At 49.0% G+C, this 24,267-nt stretch overlaps 1 protein-coding gene across 1 annotated transcript in view; it reads right to left on the reverse strand.

Annotated features, from left to right (window-relative positions):
• Positions 1-24,267, reverse strand: part of LOC138285751 (aldehyde oxidase-like) — a 588,222-nt gene that overhangs the window by 538,195 nt on the left and 25,760 nt on the right. The window contains 1 exon segment of the mRNA XM_069226091.1: positions 2,630-2,744. Coding sequence (XP_069082192.1) covers positions 2,630-2,744 — 115 coding nt within the window.

Below are 24,267 nucleotides of genomic sequence, written 5' to 3' on the forward strand. Positions count from 1 at the left end.
CTTTCTGTAGATTATACATTTTTTTATGGAGGGGAATATACATGAGATATTAAATGAACAGACGTTACATTGTTATACTTGCGTGTCTATCACACACAATATCTTTGCTAAAGGCAAAGACAAATCTTAGGTCATTAAGGTGAAAATTCGGCAGTCTGCAAGTTTTACTGAAGATTCTCTACTTTTCAATGAGAGGTGTTCACCAGCAGAGCACAGCACGTCTGAAACAGGCTACACTTAGGGTGCCTCTCTTCACTGTGAAGGTGGTTACTTGTCCCTCCTTGTGGTGGGCTAAGGTATGACCGGTTGTGGCGACAGCAGATTACAGCTCAGTGGTTCAGGCCTTTTTACCAGCACCCTTTTTGGGAGACTGCTTACCGACTATCCTGTAATGGTCCTGCCAGCGACCCATAACTGTGGTCCTTACCTTCCTCATATGTGGCTATCTATCCATATTTATTAAGGATATACTGTGTATAGTTGCAAAAGTTATAGTCTGCCTCTTCCCTTCCCTTGATGCAGGAGTTACCCGGTGGGCAAGGCAAAATCTTTTACCTCTTTTATTGTAGAACTTGACTTACTGTCAGCCCAGTCAAAGCTAAACCTTCGCCTGTGTTTTTGGCTTTTGTCTAGCAATCCAAGTGTTATATTTGAGCAGTCTGGCTCCAGATGGCTCATGTAAACATGCTCTGTGACTACTGCTTCGGAAGGATCCTCAAAAACTTGAGAAAACCCAAAATGCACTTCCTTACCACTGGAGAAAAGTTTCAAATTTCAAAGAAAAATACATTTTGGTTGACCCATGTTTTGCACATTTGATTTCAAATAGGAATAAACGGTGGTCTCCCTCAACCAGTTACTTCTACTCCATACTAGCCCTCGATTAATGAGGACACTGAGACACTGATGCAATTAACACTGGAACAACAAGCTCTAATCTTCGATTATTTGGGTAGGACCCTTACTTAGTAATACAAAATACCTGTTGATCCCCACATGCCAATATAGTTAGGTACCTTAAGTTCCTCTGTGGTTCTTTTCTTAACAGCTAAATGGAAGGGGAACTTCCTGTACAACAACAATAGAAATAAACTGAAATATCAGTAACCCTATTATCGAGGTAATCAGGACTTCATGTTTCTGTCATTAACACTGGTGCACTCATTCAGTGGCACACTCTTTCGGTCCTTTCTGCTGGTTCGACCCCACATTTGTTCAGCTCTTCCAGCTGGCTTATCTGTCAGAATCCTGGGAATAAGTAGGAATTTGGTGATTTGCAATAATCTGATTGATCACTGGGTCCATCGCTCACCTCTCCAGCATTCTGCTAATATGGGAGTTTGGGGTCCGACAAATTCAAGGACCCTCTCATGATCTAATCTGAGAAAGATCTCAGGAAGGTTTCTAAAATGAAGGCCCAACCTAGGATCACTTTGTATGAAGGCTTCTCAGAACACTTTGAGGGTCATTCTGACCCTGGCGGCCGGTGGCCGCCAGGGCCACCGACCACGGGAGCACCGCCAACAGGCTGGCGGTGCTCCAATGAGCATTCTGACCGCGGCGGTTCAGCCGCGGTCAGAAGCGGAAAGTCAGCGGTCTCCCGCTGACTTTCCGCTGCTCTTTGGAATCCTCCATGGCTGCGGAGCGCGCTCCGCAGCCATGAGGATTCTGACCCCCCCTACCGCCATCCAGTTCATGGCGGGAAAGCCGCCATGAACAGAATGGCGGTAGGGGGGGTCGCGGGGCCCCTGGGGGCCCCTGCCGTGCCCATGCCAATGGCATGGGCACGGCAGGGGCCCCCGTAAGAGGGCCCCGAAAAGTATTTCAGTGTCTGCCTTGCAGACACTGAAATACGCGACGGGTGCCACTGCACCCGTCGCACCTTCCCACTCCGCCGGCTCGATTACGAGCCGGCATCCTCGTGGGAAGGTCGTTTTCCCCTGGGCTGGCGGGCGGTTTTACTGGAACCGCCCGCCAGCCCAGGGGAAAACTCGTAATACCCGCCGCGGTCTTTTGACCGCGGCGCGGTAATTTGGAGGGCGGGATCCTGGCGGGCGGCCTCCGCCGCCCGCCAGGGTCATAATGAGGCCCTTTGTGTACTACTCCCTCAAGTCTCTTAGTGCAAGTTCAATCTCTTACCAACCACCTCACCACAACTTCCAGTCAGCTCCAACCTCCACAGTCCCTACTAAAATCACAGGCAAGGTGTAGCTTCTGACTGACCTTACAATTTTCCCTAAGTCAAAGCACACGCCACATTCACACAGACAGACTCCAGATAAAATGCAAACACCCAGAGCAAACAAATCAATTACCGGATAACCACGAACAATCCACTAAAGCAAAATTAAGGTATAGACCAGCTGGAACCCAATTCGACTCCCATTCCAGCTATTCCATGAGACAGATGACCTGACTTTATGCCCTTTGGGGAATAAAACCACCAGTGGAAGCAGAGTACTGCACACATAGATCTTCATTCTGCCTTCCATCTTTTGAGGTGATGGGAGACTCATTAGAGAGATATATGAGAGTGTCCTAAATATCAGAGTCACATTGCTACCATCTGTCACCCGAGCAGAGTAGGACACTTTCCTCACATCCAATCAAAAACATTGTGATAGATAGATCGATAGATAGATAAGTAGATAGATAGCTAGATGAGTAATTTAAACACAAAGGATACGCCTCTTCCTGAGGTAGGACAGCAGCATTGTTTCTGGATCCGCATTCTTCTCTAAGATCTGCATTGCAAAGAGAAAATGTTCAAGTATTAATTATATTATATAATTTTATGGTACATGAGAATTTTGTTTAGATGTATTATTGTTCCTAGAATTTTGTTTCAATTGCATATTTTTTCTATTTTCTTCCCAGTCTCTACTGTGTCTTTATATTTTCTCCGGATGTCACTTCACTATGGCCTGGAAACCATTGGAAAGACTGCAAGCTGAATCCCCTAAATATGGGATAATACATGGATTCATGTCTACTAAAATCATAATTTTCGATCCCAGAAATGTGCTTCTTCATCCTATGTGGCTGGTCTACAGCTAAAATACTACAGAAGCTGTGTATTGAAATGGAGGAAAGAGATCCATATTAGTTCTTTCTTATTTAATAAAAACCTGGGATTCAGCACCTAGCAATCTTTCAGATACCTTGAATTCCAGTCTGTAAACGTGTTTGCTGAATCCAACAGGTAATGGTACATGACCATGCAAGCAGAAGTCCCACTACATCATGGTTATGTCGACCTGTTAATTGGATCCACTTGTGAATTTACCACTAGCCAAGGTTATTCAAAGTCAACCACACCTGCCCTTTACTCTGTACGTTTTGCATTCCTGTGCCCAAGATGGGTTGTATATCAAAATATGAACCACAGAAACATTGTGCTACCTAAACATCGTGGCAAGAGTACCAAAATGTTGAGAAGGCAAGTGCATATAGGTAAGCAGTGATGTACTATTCTTAATTCCACTTCTATGTTACATACATACATATATATATATATATGATAGACAGATCAATAGATAGATAGATAGATAGATAGAACTTCAGACTCTGTGCCCTCAATCACAGCCGAATAATCTTCATGGAGTAGCTGATTTTTAGCTTGCAGAGCTTGCTGTACAGCATACAAGCCTGAAGCAGTGCATGCCATTCTTTTTGGAAGGGGGTCCTTGGGCTTGGTTTTGGGAGGGGGCGTCTCTTTACCCTTCAGTTTTGGGGGCGGAGGAGTGGGCTTGGGGCGGGGGCCGAAGTTCCACTCTTGTGCCCCTTAATGGCAGCCGAAATCTTAGGGGATGAAACAGGGCTAGATTTGGTGCTGGAGGTATTGGGTGGGCGGGGGTTCTACCTTTCTCTTAGGGGCAGAACGGGGGTAGGGTGAGGGAATAGTTTAAGCAGGGAAAGGAAAAGCTTCTTAGGACCAGCAGGCGGGCTGTGGGAGGAGGTATGGGAGTGGAGGTAGAGGGAGTGGTTGTAGGAGGAGGAGGTGTGCTGGACCTGGGTGCAGGTGCATGGGCAGTGTGCGTGTGTGAGGTGGATGGCTGTTGGGGATCTGAGTGCGAGTGTTTGTGCGTCTTTGGAGGGGGGCAGACAGAGTCGGGGAGGTCAAACAGGACATAGAGATGGATGTTGTGGTGGTGTTTGCAAGTGAGGTGGCTGTGCTGCATAATGTGGTGATGGTGGTGGGGGTGACTGTGCATGTGCTATGTGGGGTGCATGTCTGTGCCTCTGCTGTTGTGGTGCCTGTGGGCAAGGCTGTGCAGGTGGCAGGATCTTGGAGTGTTGATGCTCTGCATGCAGGTGTGAGTGCTGATGTGACTGTGAGGGAGGAGCAGGAGGGGAGACAGTGGAGGCAGTGGACGATGTTGTGTATGCATCTGTGTGTGCTTGTGGACTGAAGTGTGCTGCCTGTGTTTGTCTGTGCGAGTCTTGTCTGTTGTTTTGGGTGCATGCTTGTCAGAATGTGTGTGTGGGTGGATTTGGGGAGAGGAGACTGGTACTGGGAAGTGGTAGTTGGAGGGGGGACAGAAGAAACAGGGACACTTGCTGCCGTCAGAGAAGAGGCCAGAGCCTGAAACGATCTCTGTAGGGTCGCCAAGCCACAGTGAATGCCCTCCAGGAAGGCATTGCATTGCTGCATCTGGGATGCCAGCCCCTGGATGGCATTCACTATGGTTGACTACCCTACAGAGATGGATCTCAGGAGGTCAATAGCCTCCTCACTAAGGGTAGCAGGGCTGACTGGGGCAGGGCCTGATGTGCCTGGGGCGAAGGAGACGCCCACCCTCCTGGGTGAGTGGGCACGGGCAACTCGGTGGGGGCTAGTGGGGGGGCGGTGCTGGTACAGGGGGTGGCTGTAGAACCTCTAGCTGGGGTAGTCCCAGAGGGGTCCGCCACCACCAGGCAGCTCCCATCGGAGGAGGAATCAGAGTCAGTTGTATCAGCTCCTGTCCCCCCGTGGTGCTCCCCTCTCCCTCCGTCCCACTGGTTCCCTCGGCATCGGTGGACTCAGCCTCCTGGGTCCCGTGGGCTTCAGCTCCCTCACAAACTGGTGCCCCTGCTCCTTTGCCAGATGATGCTAATGCACACAAGGACAGGATGACAAAAGGAGATGGGGGGGAGAAAGGGAGCACAGGGTCAATCAAAGCAACAACAGCACGGATGGCATTCACAGCACTATCACATAATGAGTCTAAGAATGGGCAGTAAGGACCACACTGACATACCATTGGCTAGGTACCACAGCAGGTAGGAGCCAAACACTGCCATCTGCACACCAACTGGGACCAAATAAGCCCTGTCTGACATGGAAAGCCAGCTACCTAGCTATCAAAAATATGCATTACACCCAAAATACCTAAGCTGGACCATGCAGCAATGCCTAAGCTGGCATATTGTGGTATCCACTGACTATAACCCTGCACCCAAATCCCATGCCAGGCAACAAAGATGGTTGTCACACATGCTGTACTCACCCCCTTGTGGTTGCTGTGATGCCCTCAAGCACCCATCCAGCTCTGGTAGGCCACCGCCAGTATGCGGGCCATCAGGGGAGTCAGGTTCCGAAGGGCACCCCTCCCTCATTGGGAGGCCGTCCCCAGCTGAGTCTCCGCGGTCTTCCGGGCCCAGTGTCTCAGGTCCTCCCACCATTTCCTGCAGTGGGTGCTCCGGTGGCTATGGACCCCCAGGGTCCGCACGTCCTTGGAGATGGCACGCCACAACCCCTTCTTCTGATGGGCGCTGACCTTCAGAGGAAACACAAACAGAGGGACACCATGAACCACACAGCCTGTCACACATGTGGCCTACATACTGCATTTGCCCCTCATCAGGCACACACATGACCCGTACCTCTACATGAACACAGCCACCTTCCATACCCCCCCAACTGACACACTGCCAGGACACACACACATCTACATGCAGCCATGCCGCATGCAACGTACCCATCATGTACTCACCTGTTATTCTGGAGGCCCATGCAACTGCCCATACAGGGGTAGGACCCCATCCACAAGCCTCTCCAACTCATGTGACGTGAAGGCTTGGGCCATTTCCCCTGTAGCATGGGCCATGGAAGGTTTCAGACACAGTTCACAGCAGCACACGCAGTGGAGATGTAGTCCTGTGGAAAGTCAGGAATCAAGTGAAGTGATAGATAGAAAATGGCAGTTACGTCCGCGGCGGTGAACAATGTCACTGCCGGCGTTGATCATCATTGGTTCCTGTACTCCATAGAGCCCCCATGTTAGCCAATGAAGAATTGCACGGTGGTGCAGACGGCCTCCCGCTATGACGCCTAACGCTGGCAGAGTGAAGTCACTTCCACCTGTCCCTGCATACAGGACAGGCTGTTGCCATTTTCTACTGTTTGTACACATGTACAGATTTATTAGTGGGTCATTGGTGTCGAATGTACACACCTAGACAATTCCAGTGTTCAACATACAAACATGCTCCGTGTACACGGATGTTGTGAGTCCATAGTTCCGGTTGTCACTCCCTTCTTACTTTTGGTTTACATAGGTACCAAGCACTGCGGATGAATAGGAGGAGGAGGCAGGCACCCGTGTACAGACCCCTTGTGGACTTGTCTATACTGGAGACTGGAGGACAGGCACATCATACTCACCTATCGTCTGGACAGGGCCACGATCACAGAGCTGTGTGCACAATTGCAGCCTGATCTTCTACCTGCTATCCGTTGTACCACAGTAATACCCACTCTTGTGCAGGTACTATCAGTGCTCCATTTCCTGGCAACATGCTCTTTAAAGGTGACAGTAGGCTTGGCAGCAGGAATGTCACAGCCAATGTTCTCTATTGTGCTTGCAAGGGTTTTGGCAGCCTTGCTCAAACACGTGCAGCTACATCGCATTCCCCCAGGTAGATGAATTGCAAACTGTGAAGGCTGGATTCTATGCAATGGGATGCATAACACATGTGATTGGGGCCATTGATGGGACCCATATTGCCTTAGTTCCCATCCCCGGCCAATGAGCATGTATACAAGAATAGGAAGATTTTCCACTCACCCAATGTCCAGATGGTGTGCCTTGCTGACCAGTACATCTCCGACATCACTGCCAAGAATCTTGGGTCGGTGCATGATGCCTTTGTCCTGAGGAATAGCAGTGTCCCACAGCTGATGGCACAACTACAGAGGCACAGAGTGTGGCTTATAGGTGAGCCTGAGTTCCCACCCAACGTATGTCAGTGTATGCCTTCAGGAGTCATATCCCATGCCATTGTGCAAGGCTAAGGTGTGTCCCTCACTTCTTCAAGATGACCCTGGATACCCAAACCTGTCCTGGCTCTTGACCCCTATTAGGAATCCGAGAACAAGGGCTGAGAATAGGTACAATGATGCTCATGGGCGTACCAGGAGGATTGTTGAAAGGACCTTCGGTCTCATGAAGGCCAGGTTCAGGTGCCTCCATCTGACAGGTGGATCCCTATGCTACTCTCCTGAGAAGGTCTGCAGGATTGTTGTTGTGTGCTGCATGTTGCACAATTCGGCCCTCAGACGCCATGTGCCCTATCTGCAGGAGGAGGGGGGTGACAATGCACCTGTGGCAGCAGTGGAAAGTGAGGAGGAGGAAGAGGAAGAGGATGTGGACGACAGGACACATATGATACTGCAGTACTTCCAATGACACTCAGGTAAGACTGTTGAACTATATATTTCTCCATTTAAGTGTTGTGCTGTGTGGCTGTAGCATAATGCCAGTCACTAGCTTTGCATCCCACCTGACTGTCACCTATGCCTTCCCTTATTGCAGATGCTGGTGTGGTTTCAACAGTGTAATGCTGTGATGTGTACAGACTGCTGAGACATATGTAATACGGATCAACATATTACTGGACATTTGCTCAGGATCATGCAGTTCAATATGGTTCAATACTTTGTACACTTCCTTCAGATAAAGCACTCAAGGTGTGTCCAAGGGTGTTTATGTAAAAAATTGGTATACAATGCAAATTGCAATAGAGTGGGGTGATGATTGGGAATAATCCAGTGTAGTGGGTCAGTCTGTTTCTAGCACAGATCCAGTGTCCAAGGGGACATAGGAAGGGAAGCAATGGCAGTTCAAAGTGGACAAGGTGACACAGTGGAACACAAATGGGACATTCGGGGGGGGGGGGCTTATTTCCTGGCGGTGGTCTTGGTCTTGCCAACTGTCTCTGGTGTCTGTCTGAGTCACAGGGAATGTTTGTGAGGTGGTTCACCTTCTGCAGAGGGAGGGGTGTTGGTAGCCTGTGGGTTCTGTGGCAGGGCCTCCTGTCCACTTGCTGCAGCAGATGTGGAGGGCTGCTGCGTGGAGTTGCTACCGTTGGTGTGCTCTGTCCTCCCGCATGGTGTTGCCCATGTCACCCAGCACCCCTACAATGGAAGCCATGTCGCCATCTAGGCCCTGCAACTGCTGCATGACCTCCTAGTGGTGTACCCACCGCAGCCGCTGGTTCTCCTGCATGATGGTGATCACCTGACCCATCCTGTCCTAGGATTGTTGGCATTCCCCCAGGACTTTTGTAAGTGCCTCCTGGCCAGTCGGTTACTGGGGTCTGTCCTCCCCCGGCGCACAGCTGTCCTCTGAGTGTCCCTTGCCCCTTGTGCCTGTGTCTGCTGAACGGTGTGCCCACTCCCACTGACACCAGGACCCTCAATGTCTTGCCTGTGTGGTATGGACTCGGGTCCCTGTACAGGTGGGCACACTATACTATTGACTTGTCCTGGGGACAGAGGTGTGGGGGCATTGGCTGGCTGCTTTGGTGTTAGATTCTGAGAGGGGGGGCTGTGTGGTAGACTGGCTGTGGGATGGGGTAGCTGACTGGTCAGTGGTCCCAGATGGGCCAGGGAGTTCATCCAGATCCCGAGCTCCTGAGTTGCTGTCATCACTGGGGGCATCTTCTGGTGGGGGACTGGGTAGCCGTGGCACCTCCTCGCCGCTGACATTGTCTGGGACACCTGTGGGGATGTAAGTGATGTATTATGCTATATGTCAGTGACACATTCCGCATTACTAGCTTTCGCTATGTTATTGCTGTTGTCCTCCCAACTTTGGTTGTGTATGGTGATGGATTGTGGGATTGTTAGTTCTCCATGCTGTGCATGCATTGGTGGTTGGTGTGCATGCAGAGCTGAAAGGGATGTGCATGCACTGGTATGGCATGCAGGGCTTGGCATGTGGGTTTGGTAATTGTGGTGGTATTCTGAGGGATGGAGTGGGGTAATGGAGGTCAGGGTGAGTGGTCGTGGTGGCATGCAGGTATAGGGGGGTGATAGTTAGTAAATGTTGACTCACCAGTGTCCAGTCCTCCGAGCTACGCCAGTGAGTCCCTCAGGATGCAGTATTGCCAAGGCTTGCTCCCCCCATGCTGTCAGCTGTGGGGGAGAAGGTGGGGGTCCACCACCAATCCTCCTGATGGCGAGCTGGTGCCTTGCTGCAATAGAACGCACCTTCCCCCATAGGTCGTTCCACCTCTTCCTTATATCGTCCCTTGTGCATGGATGTTGTCCCATGGCGTTCACCCTGGCCACGATTCTCCACCATAGCTCCATCTTCCTGACAATGGAGATCTGCTGTACCTGTGCTTCAAACAGCTGTGGCTTTACCCGGACTATTTTCTCCACCATGACCCGCAACTCCTCATCAGTGAACCGGGGGTGCCTTTGTGGGGACATGGGTGTTGTGTGGAGTGTGTTGTGCAGAGGGAGATGTGTGAAGTGGTGGGGTGTGTGACGGATGACTGGGTAGTTGTGATATGTGTGTGCAGTTCTCTCTGGGATTGGCGTGGCAAAGTGTAGCGGTCTTCTCGTGTTTTTAAAGGATTGTGGGTGATGTGGGGGTGTTTTATAGTGCTGTTGGTGGGTGGGTGTATTTGTGACAGGTGTTAGTTTATGGTTCTGGCCACTGTTGTCTTGTTTTGTTTTTGAGTGGCCATATCCGACGCAGCGGTATGCACCGCCAATGGTTTAACCACGCTGCATGGGGGCTTGCGTCATTAACAGCAGCCACTGCGGGTGTTGCACATCGTTTCTCCAGCTGCGTTGCATCAATCTCCCAGCCGCGATGCAGGTGGTGTGTCGATTTTATCTGCGAGGCTGGTGACGCATCACTTATCAGCCACGGGGCGAGTGGTGCATCAAAACTTTCCCTGCATGGTGGTCTTTTCCACCAGCTGCACCTTTCAAGGGCCCAGAGACAGGTTAGGGCACCACTTGGCAAGCACGACTCTCAGCAGAAAGTTCAGGTGCTGGCAGAGAGAAGACTTTGATGTCCCTGAGACTTTAACAACAGGAGGCAAGCTCAGTTCAAGCCCATGGAGATTCTTCACAAGCAGGAAGTCACACAAAAGTCAGTCTTTGTTCTCTCTCAGGCAGAAGCAGCTACTGCAGGCCAACCCAGCAAAGCACAGCCACAGGCAAAAGGGCAGTACTCCTCCAGCTCTTCTCCCGGGCAGAGGTTTCTCTTGGTTCCAGAAGTAATCTGATTTTCAGGGGTTTTGGTTTCTCTTCTTATACCTCATTCTGCCTGTGAAGTAGGCCTAATTCAAAGAGAAGTCTCCGTTGTTTTCAAGATCCTGCCTTGCCCAGGTCAGGCCCCAGACATACACCAGGGGGTTGGAGACTGCATTGTGTGAGGGCAGGCACAGCCCTTTCAGGTGTAAGTGACCGCTCCTCCCCTCAGGCCAGATGGCCCATTAGGATATGCAGGCTACACCTTAGCTCCCTTTGTGTCACTGTCTAGAGGAGGAGAGGTGGAAACAGCCCAACTGCTGTCAAACTGACCCAGACAGGGAATCTACAGACAAGTCACAGAATGGTTTAAGCAAGAAAATGCCTACTTTCTAAAAGTGGCATTTTCAAACACACAATCTAAAAACCAACTTCCCTAAAAGATGTATTTTTAAATTGTGAGTTCAGAGACCCCAAACTCCACATGTCTATCTTCTCCCAAAGAGAATCTGTGCTTTAATCATATTTAAAGGCAGCCCCCCTGTTAACCTATGAGAGAGATAGGCCTTGCAACAGTGACAAATGAATGTGGCAGTATTTCACTGTCAGGACATGTAAAACACATAAGCACATGTCCCACCTTTAACATACACTGCACCCTGCCCATGAGGCTACCTAGGGCCTACCTTAGGGGTGCCTTATATGTATGAAAAGGGAAGGTTTAAGCTTGACAAGTGGGTGAACTTGCCAAGTCGAATTGGCAGTTTAAAACTGCACTCACAGACACTGCAGTGGCGGTCTGAGCCATGTTTAAAGGGCTACTAATGTGGGTGACACAACCAGTTCTGCAGGGCCACTAGTAGCCTTTGAGTTACAGGCCCTGGGCATTTCTACTGCACTTTACTAGGGACTTACTAGTAAATCAAATATGCCAATCATGGATAAGCCAATATACACATGTACCTTATACAGGGAACACTTACACTTTAGCACTGGTCAGCAGTGGTAGTGTCCAGAGCAAACAAAACAGCAAATACAGAGTCCAGCACACAGAAACAACCTGGGAAGTAGAGCAAAAAGTTAGGGGAGATCATGCCAATAACGGCCAATAACGGCAAGTCTAACAATGGGCATCATCAACATACAGAGCGATAGATGCTAGATTGTGTTCAGTGGAATGTGTTCAGTGGAATGGTGCCCTGGAGGTAAAGAAAGAGGTAGTGGTAATGTTAGATAACCTAGGAGAAAGTGAATGAAATCCCTTGAAATAGATGGTGAGAGACGGGGCGAAGAAAAGCCTCTTTGGGACGGATGAAGCACAGCCTAAGGGATAAACAGCATTCTAAGGATCAGCTCTCTATGGATGATTCTTGAAGTGAGTGATTTGGAAGAGAGTATGGGTTTGGAACACAGATTACCTTTTGGGTTTATTTTCTCAATTGTGTCCTTGATCAATAGAAGTGTTTCTTAGTAGATGGTTTTGTGAGTGGTGGCATGTAGTTTGGAAAAGGAGCCAAAGAGATGTTAATATCCAGGAAACACAAGAACGGACTGTCTAAATACATCTGTCTTTAACAAATACTGTGCTCAACAATGCTAATAGTCAGCTATATGCTGCCACTTTCCCTAGAAATTGAGCCAATGTGCATGTCAATGGGCATTGACTGTGGATAGTGGGAGCGGGCTATTTTGTCTTGTTTGTATTCGGGCCCAGTGCTTCCTTGTATGCCACTGTACACAATATAGCTAGAATGTTGTATGAGTAGTAAAGAATGTGAAGGAGAGATTGCACATGGTGATTATACATGATTTAAAAAGTTGCAGTGGTGAGTGAGAGGTAAGGAAATACACCCTCACCTGCAAAAGCCTCACCTCCATCACAAGCCTTTTTTTTATCAATGATCAATCAATGACTAGCACAGTTGTGCCTTGCTTTGAGATCTTGTTTTGCTAAAGGTTTGCTGGAAGGAATAGTGATAGCATTTGTAACATAGTTAATCTGTTTATGCATAGTTTACAGCAGCAGGGATGGTGCCCCTCTACATATGCAATAAACTGAGGGGAGGTGATGTGTAGGGACTTGTGATATATCTTAATCAATGCAGATGCATTGAAAAGTTTTTTTAGGTTTCATATACTGAATGGGAACCCACCAACAAGTAGTTTACGTTTATTACCCATAACACAATTTCCCATGCTTCCCCCGCAGCCCCCAACAAAAATGGAGGGATGGGTGCCCCAGGGCGTCCTTAATGCCTTAGGTCATTTTTAAATTATTTATTTTGTTGCTGAAACTATTTCTAGAAGGGGCAGGGGCACCACCAAACATTTATATAATGTTGTTGGGGGAGGGTTGGTGGTTTTATTGAAACATTTTGTTACAATCACCATTACAATGTGTGAATTAATTAAATATACATTTGATTATGGCTATTAGTGACTTTTTGACAAAACTAATAGTTCTGCTTTGTATATGTTAATCAACCGACCCCCTTGATAAACCCAATAATCTGAGCCTTTGATAGAGCCAGGAGGTCTTCCTTTCTTAAAAAATGGCACCTTTTTTTTTATTTTATAACACATAACCAGGCATGTGCAGGGTGGTTAAGCTCAGGGTCTGGCCGCAGGTCAGGCCTTGCGTACAACCCCATGCTGAGCACCGCCTAGCGTGGGTTTGGGTGTCCATGGGAGTGTTGGGTGCAGGGCCTGGCACCTTGCACGGCAAGGACATCTTACTTTATGTTTTTTTTTTTAAAACACAGAAATTAACTGAAAAAGACAATGGTTAAAGGGACGTTAATAAAACATACTGTTTTAAGTTAACAAAACCACTGAAATTCACCTGTTGTAGTGATCTCGAGTAACTGTAACTCATGCTGAAAAAAACAACTATAACTCGCCGTCACCATGCGCTGCTAATTTTATGTCAAGAACGGAGGCTCATATTATGCTTTTTTTTTTTTGCTTCTCTAACTTGCTTTAATTTCAACAGCAGCAGTCAAGAACTACAACTCCCAAAAGGCTTAGAACGAAGAAGCCAATGGGAGCAAAAAACATAAGTAAAAATGCACCAATCAGAACAATGACAGCTCCCTACAGCTTGACTGCGACCAGCCCTCTTTCTTGCTGCTCGCAGTCAAGATAAGTCATGCACTTTTTCTTTCCTATGCTTAGTTGTTATAGTGTATGTATTGTTTCTACTTCTGTTATATTTCCGCTTGCGCACTGGTCTTAAGGTAGTTTGCTATCATTTTGTTCTTGTTTCGGCTTATTCTGCTCGAATTTGAGGGGTTGTCGGCTCGCGCGGGCTCCGGGCGGCGTTACGGCCGCGAACGTTCCAACGGCCGCGTTCGCTCGAACGCGTCCGTCTTTCTCCCCTCACCTGCGTCCCCGGCGGCTTTGCATCTTCTCTGCCTGCCTTTTTCTGCCGGTCTGGACGCCCGACGGTGCGGTGCTCTTTGAACGGCCCCATACCTCGTCCGCGGGGTTTTCTCAGTGCTCCGGTCGACTTTCCTTCAGAACGAAGCACTCGGCCACGCCTTCGGGGGCGTGCTTATTGATTTTTTCTGCCATCCCACAATATTAACCGTTTCCTCTCAGACTTGGCCTCACTTGATACATTTTTTGGTCATTCCTGCTCGCCCCCTGGTGGTTTCAGTCGGTATGGAAGGCCAAATTTCCCTTTCTGATGTCTCAGGCAACAAAGAGCTGGGAGCCTTTATTAATGAGGCTAAGGCTATGACAGCCACTATGTCCAAAATGTCGAAAAATATTGAGAGTTCTGTTCAGAACATGCTTTACAAATCCTTCATGGCCCATTCTGCGGGGGTTAGCAGAAAAAGAAAAAACAAGGATTGTCACAAAAAAATGATGGCGCTTTATTGACTGGTGAAGTCTCTTCACCCATGACTGAGGACGAAATGCCTCCCGGGCTTCCTTCTCAGGAGGGGAATGTTGAACACGTACCTGGTAAACGTACGTCCAAGAATAAAAATACTGTACCAGCGCCAAAACAAATTGTGATATCACATATTTCGGACACCGACGACGATGTTGGCGATTCTGATGATGGAGATAATGATTCCGACGTGTGGGGTTCGCTCTCCCAAGCTTCCCCTCCTAAAAAGCCTAAATTGGATGTTTCAACCCCTTTCTCCGCACAAATTGTACTAGGCTCGGATGGTAATCCCATGTTCGACCCCTCCTATCTCCACCATCCCAATTCCACAGAGTGGACTCCCGCGGCCCATGTGGGTCAGTACATAACGTCCAGGTTAAGGCTTCCCCTGGATAAACAAACAAGAGCAAAAATGCGATCTGAATGTCCCAGACCTTCCCTCTCTTCTAATGTTACTGCAACCCCGGCAATTGATGAATCTCTCCTAACCTTTTTCTCTAATTTTGGCAAAGACCCCCGCAAAGGGGTAGACAAGGCCTGGTCTAATTGCCAGGACAAACTTCTAGACCTAGTAGGTCCGTTGGTTCGTATTTTGGACTTGGCGGAAGCAGCCAAGATAGAAAATACTGACATCGATCCCTCCGAATTGTCTCTCTGGACCCAAAGGGCCTTTTGCTTGTTAGGCAATGCCAATGCGGCCATTACTCATGAGCAAAGGAAGGGGCTTCTACTCAAATTGGATCCCAAATTATCCAATCTGGCTTCCAGGGACCCTGGAGTGAAAGCTGGGGGTCATCTCTTTGGGGACTCTTTCGTTAAGGACCTTGCAAAGTTCGTGGCTACTTTTTCTTCAATCGACAAGGCACAGCAGAATATCAAAAAGGTGTTTAACCAACGGGTTTTCGCCAGGGCCGGTACAGGCAGGAGCCGCTCTACCGGCCGTTTCACCCATCCTCAGGGAACCAGAGGCTCCTCATATGCATACTCCAGTTATGGATACCAAAGCTACAAACCCCAGTTTTACCCTCAAAGAGGCAGGGGCTTCAGGGGCCGTGGACAACGTGCTTTCAGAGCCACCAAAATGCAAGGTAAGCCTTACCTCTGGCCTTCCTCCAGTGGGGGGAAGGCTACGTTACTTCATTCAAAACTGGCGTTCTCTAACGTCCGACCCATGGGTGCTGAATACAGTTCAGGGTTATCAAATAGAATTTTATTCACAACCTTGTCAGATTTCTTTTCCCCCTCCGCTGATCTTTTCAAAAGAAATGTCCCTTCTCATATCGGAAGAAGTGAATTCCCTTCTTTCCAAAAATGCCATTCAAATCTCGACACCAGACTCCTCCGGGTTCCTCAGTTCACTATTCTTGGTTCAGAAGAAAAACAAAAAATTCAGACCAGTTATAAACCTAAAATTCTTCAACCAGTTTGTCATATATCGACATTTCAAGATGGAGACGATTCTCCATCTACGGGATATTCTCCTCCCTCTAGATTTCATGGTACGGCTAGACCTTCAGGATGCATACCTTTCAGTTCCCATTCACCAGGAACATCGAAAGTATCTTCAGTTCCATTGGCTAGGACAAACTTACCACTTTTCTTCCCTTCCATTCGGTCTGTCGTCGGCTCCATGGTGCTTCACAAAGCTAATGAAGCCAATAACGGCGCATCTCAGAGCGTTGGGCATCAGACTGCTGATTTACCTCGACGATATCCTCATTTTACATCAGAATCGCGAGACCCTTCTCTCCCATCTACAATTAACTTGTTCTCTTCTCTTCCAATTAGGCTTTCTGGTCAATCAGGAGAAATCAAGCATGGTCCCTTCTCAAAGAATTCAGTTTCTGGGATTCGAAATAGACTCCTCTACCTCCTCTCTTCACCTTCCCTTACAAAAAGTCAATTCTATCAAAACAGAAATCCGAAGGACTCTTCGAAACACTCACATCTCTCTGAGATCTTTGGCCAGGATCGTGGGCCTCTTGTCCTCTTCGATTCAGGCCATATTTCCCGGCCCCTTGCACTATCGAGCCCTCCAACGATTAAAGATTCGTCACCTCAGAAAAGGCCTAGCCTATACCGACCTGATCGTTCTAGACCAAGAATCTCGCCTAGAGCTGCAATGGTGGATAGACCATTTAGACGCCTGGAATGGCAGAACCATCTTTCCGTCAGCCCCAGATCTTGTGTTAGAGTCCGATGCAAGCCTGACGGGTTGGGGCGCCCGCTGTGGACCAATCTCGACTGGCGGTACATGGTCACTAACGGAGTCCAGATTGCACATCAACTATTTAGAGATGCTTGCAGGCTCCTTTGCAATAAAGAGCCTGGCAAAAGGCAGGGTGCAATGTACCATCCTTCTCCGTATGGACAATGTTTCGGCTGTCCGATACATAAACCATCTAGGAGGAACCAGATCGAAGCCGTTAGCAGACCTGGCAAAAAGTCTCTGGGGATATTGTTTAGACAACAGGATTTCCCTCACGGCGGAATATCTTCCCGGCTCCCTCAACCAAACAGCGGATTGGCATTCTCGCTTCCTCAGAGACTACAGCGATTGGAGACTTCATCCCTCAGTCTTCAAGTCTATCCTTCACAAATGGGGCCTCTTCAGTATCGACCTTTTCGCCTCTCGCCTCAACGCCCATCTTCCCCACTTTTTCAGCTGGCGTCCGGATCCTTCAGCCTTGGCCTCCGATGCGTTTCTGCAGGATTGGTCACAGGCGGTCAACTATGCTTTTCCTCCCTTTATTATGATCTCCAGGGTTCTGGCCCAGGTCAGACGTCAGAAGGCAACCCTGGTCTTGGTGGTGCCATTTTGGCAATCCCAAATTTGGTTTCCTCCTCTCCTGGAATTGGCAATCGATTTTCCCTTCCTGCTCCCCTCATTTCCCTCCCTCCTCCTAGACCCTTTAGGGAACCCTCATCCCTTGGTCCTCAACAAAACCCTCGTTCTTTCGGGCTGGAAAGTATCAGGCCTTCCCCATCTACCATCCCAATTTCGGATGAAGCTTCCGACTTCATCAATAAAGCCTGGGCCCCTGGCACCAGAAAGGCATATTCTTCAGCCTGGTCCCTTTGGTCTAGCTGATGCATGGCAAGGGACCTCGATTCCGTTTCAACAGATGTAAATTATATAATTAACTTTCTAGCTGCACAAGCTAGCGAAGGTAAGTCTTATAGGACAATTAACCTATATAGGTCTGCTATTTCCATGCATCACTCCTATGTCAACGGAAAACCGGTGGGTGAACACCCTCTTATTTGCCGCTTGTTAAAGGGAGTAACATTTTCAGTTCCTCCCCTACCTAAATATTCAAAATTATGGGATGTAAATGTTGTTTTGAATTTGTTTCTCTCTTGGCAGGATAATTCCGATCTGTCTTTAAAAATGCTTTCAGCAAAACTTACTATGTTGCTTTGTTTGGTGTCCATTAAGCGCTTATCGGATGTTAGAGCACTTGACATTACCTCCCGACAGTTTGCCCCTACAGGGGTCCTGTTTTCCATTACAAAGCGTACAAAAACTAATTTACGTACAGTTTTTTACCCATATTTTCCTGCTCAACCTAGGCTATGTGTAGGACAATGTCTTAAGTGTTACGAGGAACAAACAGCCAATCTCAGAAAGTCCTCTGTTTCCCAGTTGTTAATTTCTTTCCGTAAACCACACAATCCGGTGTCTGCTGCAACTCTAGCCAGATGGGTTCGTTGGGTTATGTCCCTGGCAGGGATTGATACCTCCATTTTTGGAGCTCACTCAGTTAGAGGAGCCATGGCTTCCAAGGCCTTTTGGGTTGGATCCAGGTTAGAGGACATTCTGAGATCCGCTGATTGGTCCAATGATAATGTTTTCAGAACGTTTTACTGTAAACCAGTTCATACTGCTACATCAATAGTGGTTAATATGCTTTAAAATAGCATAATATGAGCCTCCGTTCTTGACATAAAATGTAGATTTTCCTAGTAATTTATGATGGAAAGTCTTAATTTTATTAAAGACACGGAGGCGAGTATTATCCCGCCTCAACAAGGAGATGCTTCTGATTTTTTCTCTTGTCTTTCCCTCCCTGCAGCAATCTCCGCTCCAACTCCAGCCTCTACCTGATCAGAAGGTGGTCCCGTCAAGCAACAACATATCGTCTAGACGACCGGATCCTCTCCAATACAGTTCCGCTACTACCTACCGGATATCCTCCTCTCTTCGTTTTTGTCTGGACCTGATCCAGGACTTTTGTTCTCTGTCTTTAGCAGTTGCCATAGTCTTGTTCATTTTGCCGTTATTTTCTCCCAATTACTAGCCTTCTCGCATCAAGAAAGAGGGCTGGTCGCAGTCAAGCTGTAGGGATACGTAGCTGTCATTGTTCTGATTGGTGCATTTTTACTTATGTTTTTTGCTCCCATTGGCTTCTTCGTTCTAAGCCTTTTGGGAGTTGTAGTTCTTGACTGCTGCTGTTGAAATTAAAGCAAGTTAGAGAAGCAAAAAAAAAAAAGCATAATACTCGCATCCATGTCTTTAATAAAATTAACCGCTTCTGTGCCTTGGACGAGATGATCTCGTCCAAGGCTACAGTTCCCCTGTGCCTTGGACGAGATCATCTCGTCCATGGCACAGGGGAACTTGGGGGCGCGCTAGCGCGCCCCCCGTGCACCCCCCTCCCCCCCCCAAGTCGGGGATGGAAGGGGAAGACCTTCCCCTTCCACCCCCGACCCCCCCCCACCCCCCCCCTATGACGTCAGCGCGCGCGCGCGCGCGCTGATGTGTCACAGGGGCCTCCCTCGTCGCGCTGGAAGCTCTGCTTCCAGCGCGATTGAAAAAGAAATGCAAAAGCATTTCTCTTTCAATCGATGGGAGGCCCGGAGGGGCTTCAAAGGGAAGGAAAAGTATTTCCTTCCCTTTGAAGTCCCTCCGGGGGTTTCAAAAGACGGATTGCTTGCAATCCGGCTTTTGAAACCCCACTAGACACCAGGGATTTTTTTTTTTTTTATTGAAATTGTCAAAAGGGAGCGACCCCTTGGGCAAGGGTCGCTCCCAGGGGGGGCATTTTTTTTAAAAGGCCTTTTCTGCCCCCCCAGGGACCATTTTATTTGTTTTTTATTTTTTTTTGTTTCATTTTTTTTTTTTTTTGGTGGGGAGCGACCCCTTAGGCAAGGGTCGCTCCCCTTGGGGGAAAATTATATTTTGGCCATTTCTGCCCCCCTTGGGGGCAGATTGGCCTATTTTGATGAGGCCAATCTGCCCCCAAGGGGGGTAGAAACCACTAGACACCAGGGATTTTTTTTTTTTTTATTGTTATTGACAAAAGGGAGCAACCCCTTGGGCAAGGGTCGCTCCCAGGGGGGGCATATTTTCGGGAAGGCCTTTTCTGCCCCCCCTGGGGGCAGATCGGCCTACTATTAGGCCGATCTGCCCCCAGGGGGGGCAGAAACCTCTAGGCACCAGGGACTTTTTTTTTTTTTTTTATGTTTCATTTTTTTTTTTTTGGTGGGGAACGACCCCTTAGGCAAGGGTCGCTCCCCTTGGGGGAAAATTATATTTTGCCCATTTCTGCCCCCCTTGGGGGCAGATTGGCCTATTTTGATGAGGCCAATCTGCCCCCAAGGGGGGTAGAAACCACTAGACACCAGGGATTTTTTTTTTTTTTATTGTTATTGACAAAAGGGAGCGACCCCTTGGGCAAGGGTCGCTCCCAGGGGGGGCATATTTTCGGGAAGGCCTTTTCTGCCCCCCCTGGGGGCAGATCGGCCTACTATTAGGCCGATCTGCCCCCAGGGGGGGCAGAAACCTCTAGGCACCAGGGACTTTTTTTTTTTTTTTTATGTTTCATTTTTTTTTTTTTGGGTGGGGAACGACCCCTTAGGCAAGGGTCGCTCCCCTTGGGGGAAAATTATATTTTGCCCATTTCTGCCCCCCTTGGGGGCAGATTGGCCTATTTTGATGAGGCCAATCTGCCCCCAAGGGGGGTAGAAACCACTAGACACCAGGGAGTTTTTTCTTTGCGTGAATTTCACGCAAAGGGAGCGACCCCCTTAGGCAAGGGTCGCTCCCTGGGGGGGAGGGCAATTTATTTTAGGCCATTTCTGCCCCCCCTGGGGGCAGATCGGCCTATTATTAGGCCGATCTGCCCCCAGGGGGGGAAGAAACCTCTAGGCGCCAGGGCAAATATTTTTTTTGTGTTTTTTTTTTTTGTTGTTTCTTTTTTTTAGAGATGGGGAGCGGCCCATCAGGCAAGGGTCGCTCCCCTGGGGGGCAAATTGTATTTAGACCATTTCTGCCCCCCTGGGGGCAGATTGGCCGATTTTAGGTCAATCTGTCCCCAAGGGGGCAGAAACCACTAGGCACCGGGGATTTGTTTTTTGGCGCCAATGTCACGCAGGGGGAGCGACCCCGTAGGCAAGGGTCGATCCCGGGGGGGGGGGGTGGGGGTCAAATTTATTTTAGGCCATTTCTGCCCCCCCGGGGGACAGATCGGCCTATTATTAGGCCGAACTGCCCCCAGGGGGGGCAGAACCCTCTAGACGCCAGGGCAATTTTTTTTTTTGTGGTTTTTTTTTTTTTGTTGTTTCTTTTTTTAGAGATGGGGAGCGACCCATCAGGCAAGGGTCGCTCCCCTGGGGGGGGCAAATTGTATTTAGACCATTTCTGCCCCCCTGGGGGCAGATTGGCCAATTTTAGGTCAATCTGCCCCCAAGGGGGCAGAAACCACTAGGCACCGGGGATTTGTTTTTTGGCGCCAATGTCACGCAGGGGGAGCGACCCCGTAGGCAAGGGTCGCTCCCGGGGGGGGGGGGGGGGGGTTGGGGGGGCAAATTTATTTTAGGCCATTTCTGCCCCCCCGGGGGACAGATCGGCCTATTATTAGGCTGAACTGCCCCCAGGGGGGGGGCAGAACCCTCTAGGCGCCAGGGCAATTTTTTTTTTTGTGTTTTTTTTTGTTGTTGTTTCTTTTTTTAGAGATGGGGAGCGACCCATCAGGCAAGGGTCGCTCCCCTGGGGGGGCAAATTGTATTTAGACCATTTCTGCCCCCCTGGGGGCAGAATGGCCAATTTTAGGTCAATCTGCCCCCAAGGGGGCAGAAACCACTAGGCACCGGGGATTTGTTTTTTGGCGCCAATGTCACGCAGGGGGAGCGACCCCGTAGGCAAGGGTCGCTCCCGGGGGGGGGGGGGTGTTGGGGGGGCAAATTTATTTTAGGCCATTTCTGCCCCCGGGGTGGGGGGGGGCAGAAACCTCTAGGCGGCAGGGGATTTCTTTTTTTTTTCTTTGTTTTTTTTTTTAGAGATGGGGAGCGACCCATCAGGCAAAAGTCGCTCCCCTGGGGGACAAATTGTATTTAGGCCATTTCTGCCCCCCTTGGGGGCAGATTGGCTGAGTTTAGGTCAACCTGCCCCCAAGGGGGCAGAAACCACTAGGCACCGGGGATTTGTTTTTGGTGCCAATGTCACGCAGGGGGAGCGACCCCGTAGGCAAGGGTCGTTCCGGGGGGGGGGTGGAGGTTGGGGGGAGAGAAATTTATTTTAGGCCATTTCTGCCCCCCCTGGGGATCGGCCTATTATTAGGGCGATCTGCCCCCGGGGGGGTCAGAAACCTCTAGGCACCAGGGCAAATTTTGTTTTGTGTTTTTTTTTTTTTGTTTGTTTGTTTTTTTAGAGATGGGGAGTGACCCATCAGGCAAGGGTCGCTCCCCAGGAGGGGCAAATTGTATTTAGACCATTTCTGCCCCCCTGGGGGCAGATTGGCAGAGTTTAGGTCAATATGCCCCCAAGGGGGCAGAAACCACTAGGCACCGGGATTTGTTTTTTGGTGCCAATGTCACGCAGGGGGAGCGACCCCGTAGGCAAGGGTCGCTCCCGGCGGGGGAGGGTGGGGGTTGGGGGGGCAAATTTATTTTAGGGCATTTTTGCCCCCCCCCTGGGGCCGGCTGAGCTACAGGCCAAACACCACAGGTAGGCACCTTGCAAAAAACACCTCTGTTTTCTGTGAAAAAATATGTTGTGTCCACGTTGTGTTTTGGGCCATTTCCTTTTGTGGGCGCTAGGCCTACCCACAGAAGTGACGTACCATTTTTATCGAGAGACTTAGGGAAACGCTGGGTGGAAGGAAATTTGTGGCTCCTCTCAGATTCCAGAACTTTCTGTCACCGAAATGAGAGGAAAAAGTTTTTTGATGTTTGCAAAGGATTCTGGGTAACATAACCTGGTCAGAGCCCCGCAAGTCACCCCATCTTGGATTCCCCTGGGTTTCTAGTTTTCAAAAATGCACTGGTTTGCTAGGTTTCCTCAGGTGTCGGCTGAGCTACAGGCCAAAATCCACAGGTAGGCACTGCTTTTTATAAAAAAATGTGATGTGTCCACGTTGTGTTTTGGGCCCTTTCCTTTCGTGGGCGCTAGTCCTACCCACACAAGTGAGGTATCATTTTTATCGGGAGACTTGGGGGAACGCTCGGTAGAAGGAAATTTGTGGCTCCTCTCAGATTCCAGAACTTTCTGCCACAAAAAATGTGAGTAACATGTGTATTTTTAGCCACATTTTGAGGTTTGCAAAGGATTCTGGGTAACAGAACCTGGTCCGAGCCCCGCAAGTCACCCCTCCTTGGATTCCCCTAGGTCTCTAGTTTTCAGAAATGCACAGGTTTGGTAGGTTTCCCAAGGTGCCGGCTGAGCTAGAGGCCAAAATCTACAGGTAGGCACTTCGCAAAAAACACCTCTGTTTTTTTCCAAAATTTAGGATGTGTCCACGTTGCGCTTTGGGGTGTTTCCTGTCGCCGGCGCTAGGCCTACCCACGCAAGTGAGGTATCATTTTTATCGGGAGACTTGGGGGAACGCTGGGTGGAAGGAAATTTGTAGCTCCTCTCAGATTCCAGAACTTTCTGCCACAGAAATGTGAGGGACATCTGTTTTTTTAGCCAAATTTTGAGGTTTGCAAAGGATTCTGGGTAACAGAACCTGGTCCGAGCACCGCAAGTCACCCCTCCTTGGATTCCCCTAGGTCTCTAGTTTTCAGAAATGCACAGGTTTGGTAGGTTTCCCTAGGTGCCGGCTGAGCTAGAGGCCAAAATCTACAGGTAGGCACTTTGCAAAAAACACCTCTGTTTTTTTCCAAAATTTAGGATGTGTCCACGTTGCGCTTTGGGGTGTTTCCTGTCGCCGGCGCTAGGCCTACCCACGCAAGTGAGGTATCATTTTTATCGGGAGACTTGGGGGAACGCTGGGTGGAAGGAAATTTGTAGCTCCTCTCAGATTCCAGAACTTTCTGCCACAGAAATGTGAGGGACATGTGTTTTTTTAGCCAAATTTTGAGGTTTGCAAAGGATTCTGGGTAACAGAACCTGGTCCGAGCCCCGCAAGTCACCCCTCCTTGGATTCCCCTTGGTCTCTAGTTTTCAGAAATGCACAGGTTTGGTAGGTTTCCCTAGGTGCCGGTTGAGCTAGAGGCCAAAATCTACAGGTAGGCACTTCGCAAAAAACACCTCTGTTTTTTTCCAAAATTTAGGATGTGTCCACGTTGCGCTTTGGGGTGTTTCCTGTCGCCAGCGCTAGGCCTACCCATGCAAGTGAGGTATCATTTTTATCGGGAGACTTGGGGGAACGCTGGGTGGAAGGAAATTTGTAGCTCCTCTCAGATTCCAGAACTTTCTGCAACAGAAATGTGAGGGACATGTGTTTTTTTAGCCAAATTTTGAGGTTTGCAAAGGATTCTGGGTAACAGAACCTGGTCCGAGCCCCGCAAGTCACCCCTCCTTGGATTCCCCTAGGTCTCTAGTTTTCAGAAATGCACAGGTGTGGTAGGTTTCCCTAGGTGCCGGCTGAGCTAGAGGCCAAAATCTACAGGTAGGCACTTCGCAAAAAACACCTCTGTTTTTTTCCAAAATTTAGGATGTGTCCACGTTGCG

The sequence above is a fragment of the Pleurodeles waltl genome, chromosome 3_1, assembly GCF_031143425.1.
Source record: "Pleurodeles waltl isolate 20211129_DDA chromosome 3_1, aPleWal1.hap1.20221129, whole genome shotgun sequence".
NCBI lineage: Eukaryota > Metazoa > Chordata > Amphibia > Caudata > Salamandridae > Pleurodeles > Pleurodeles waltl.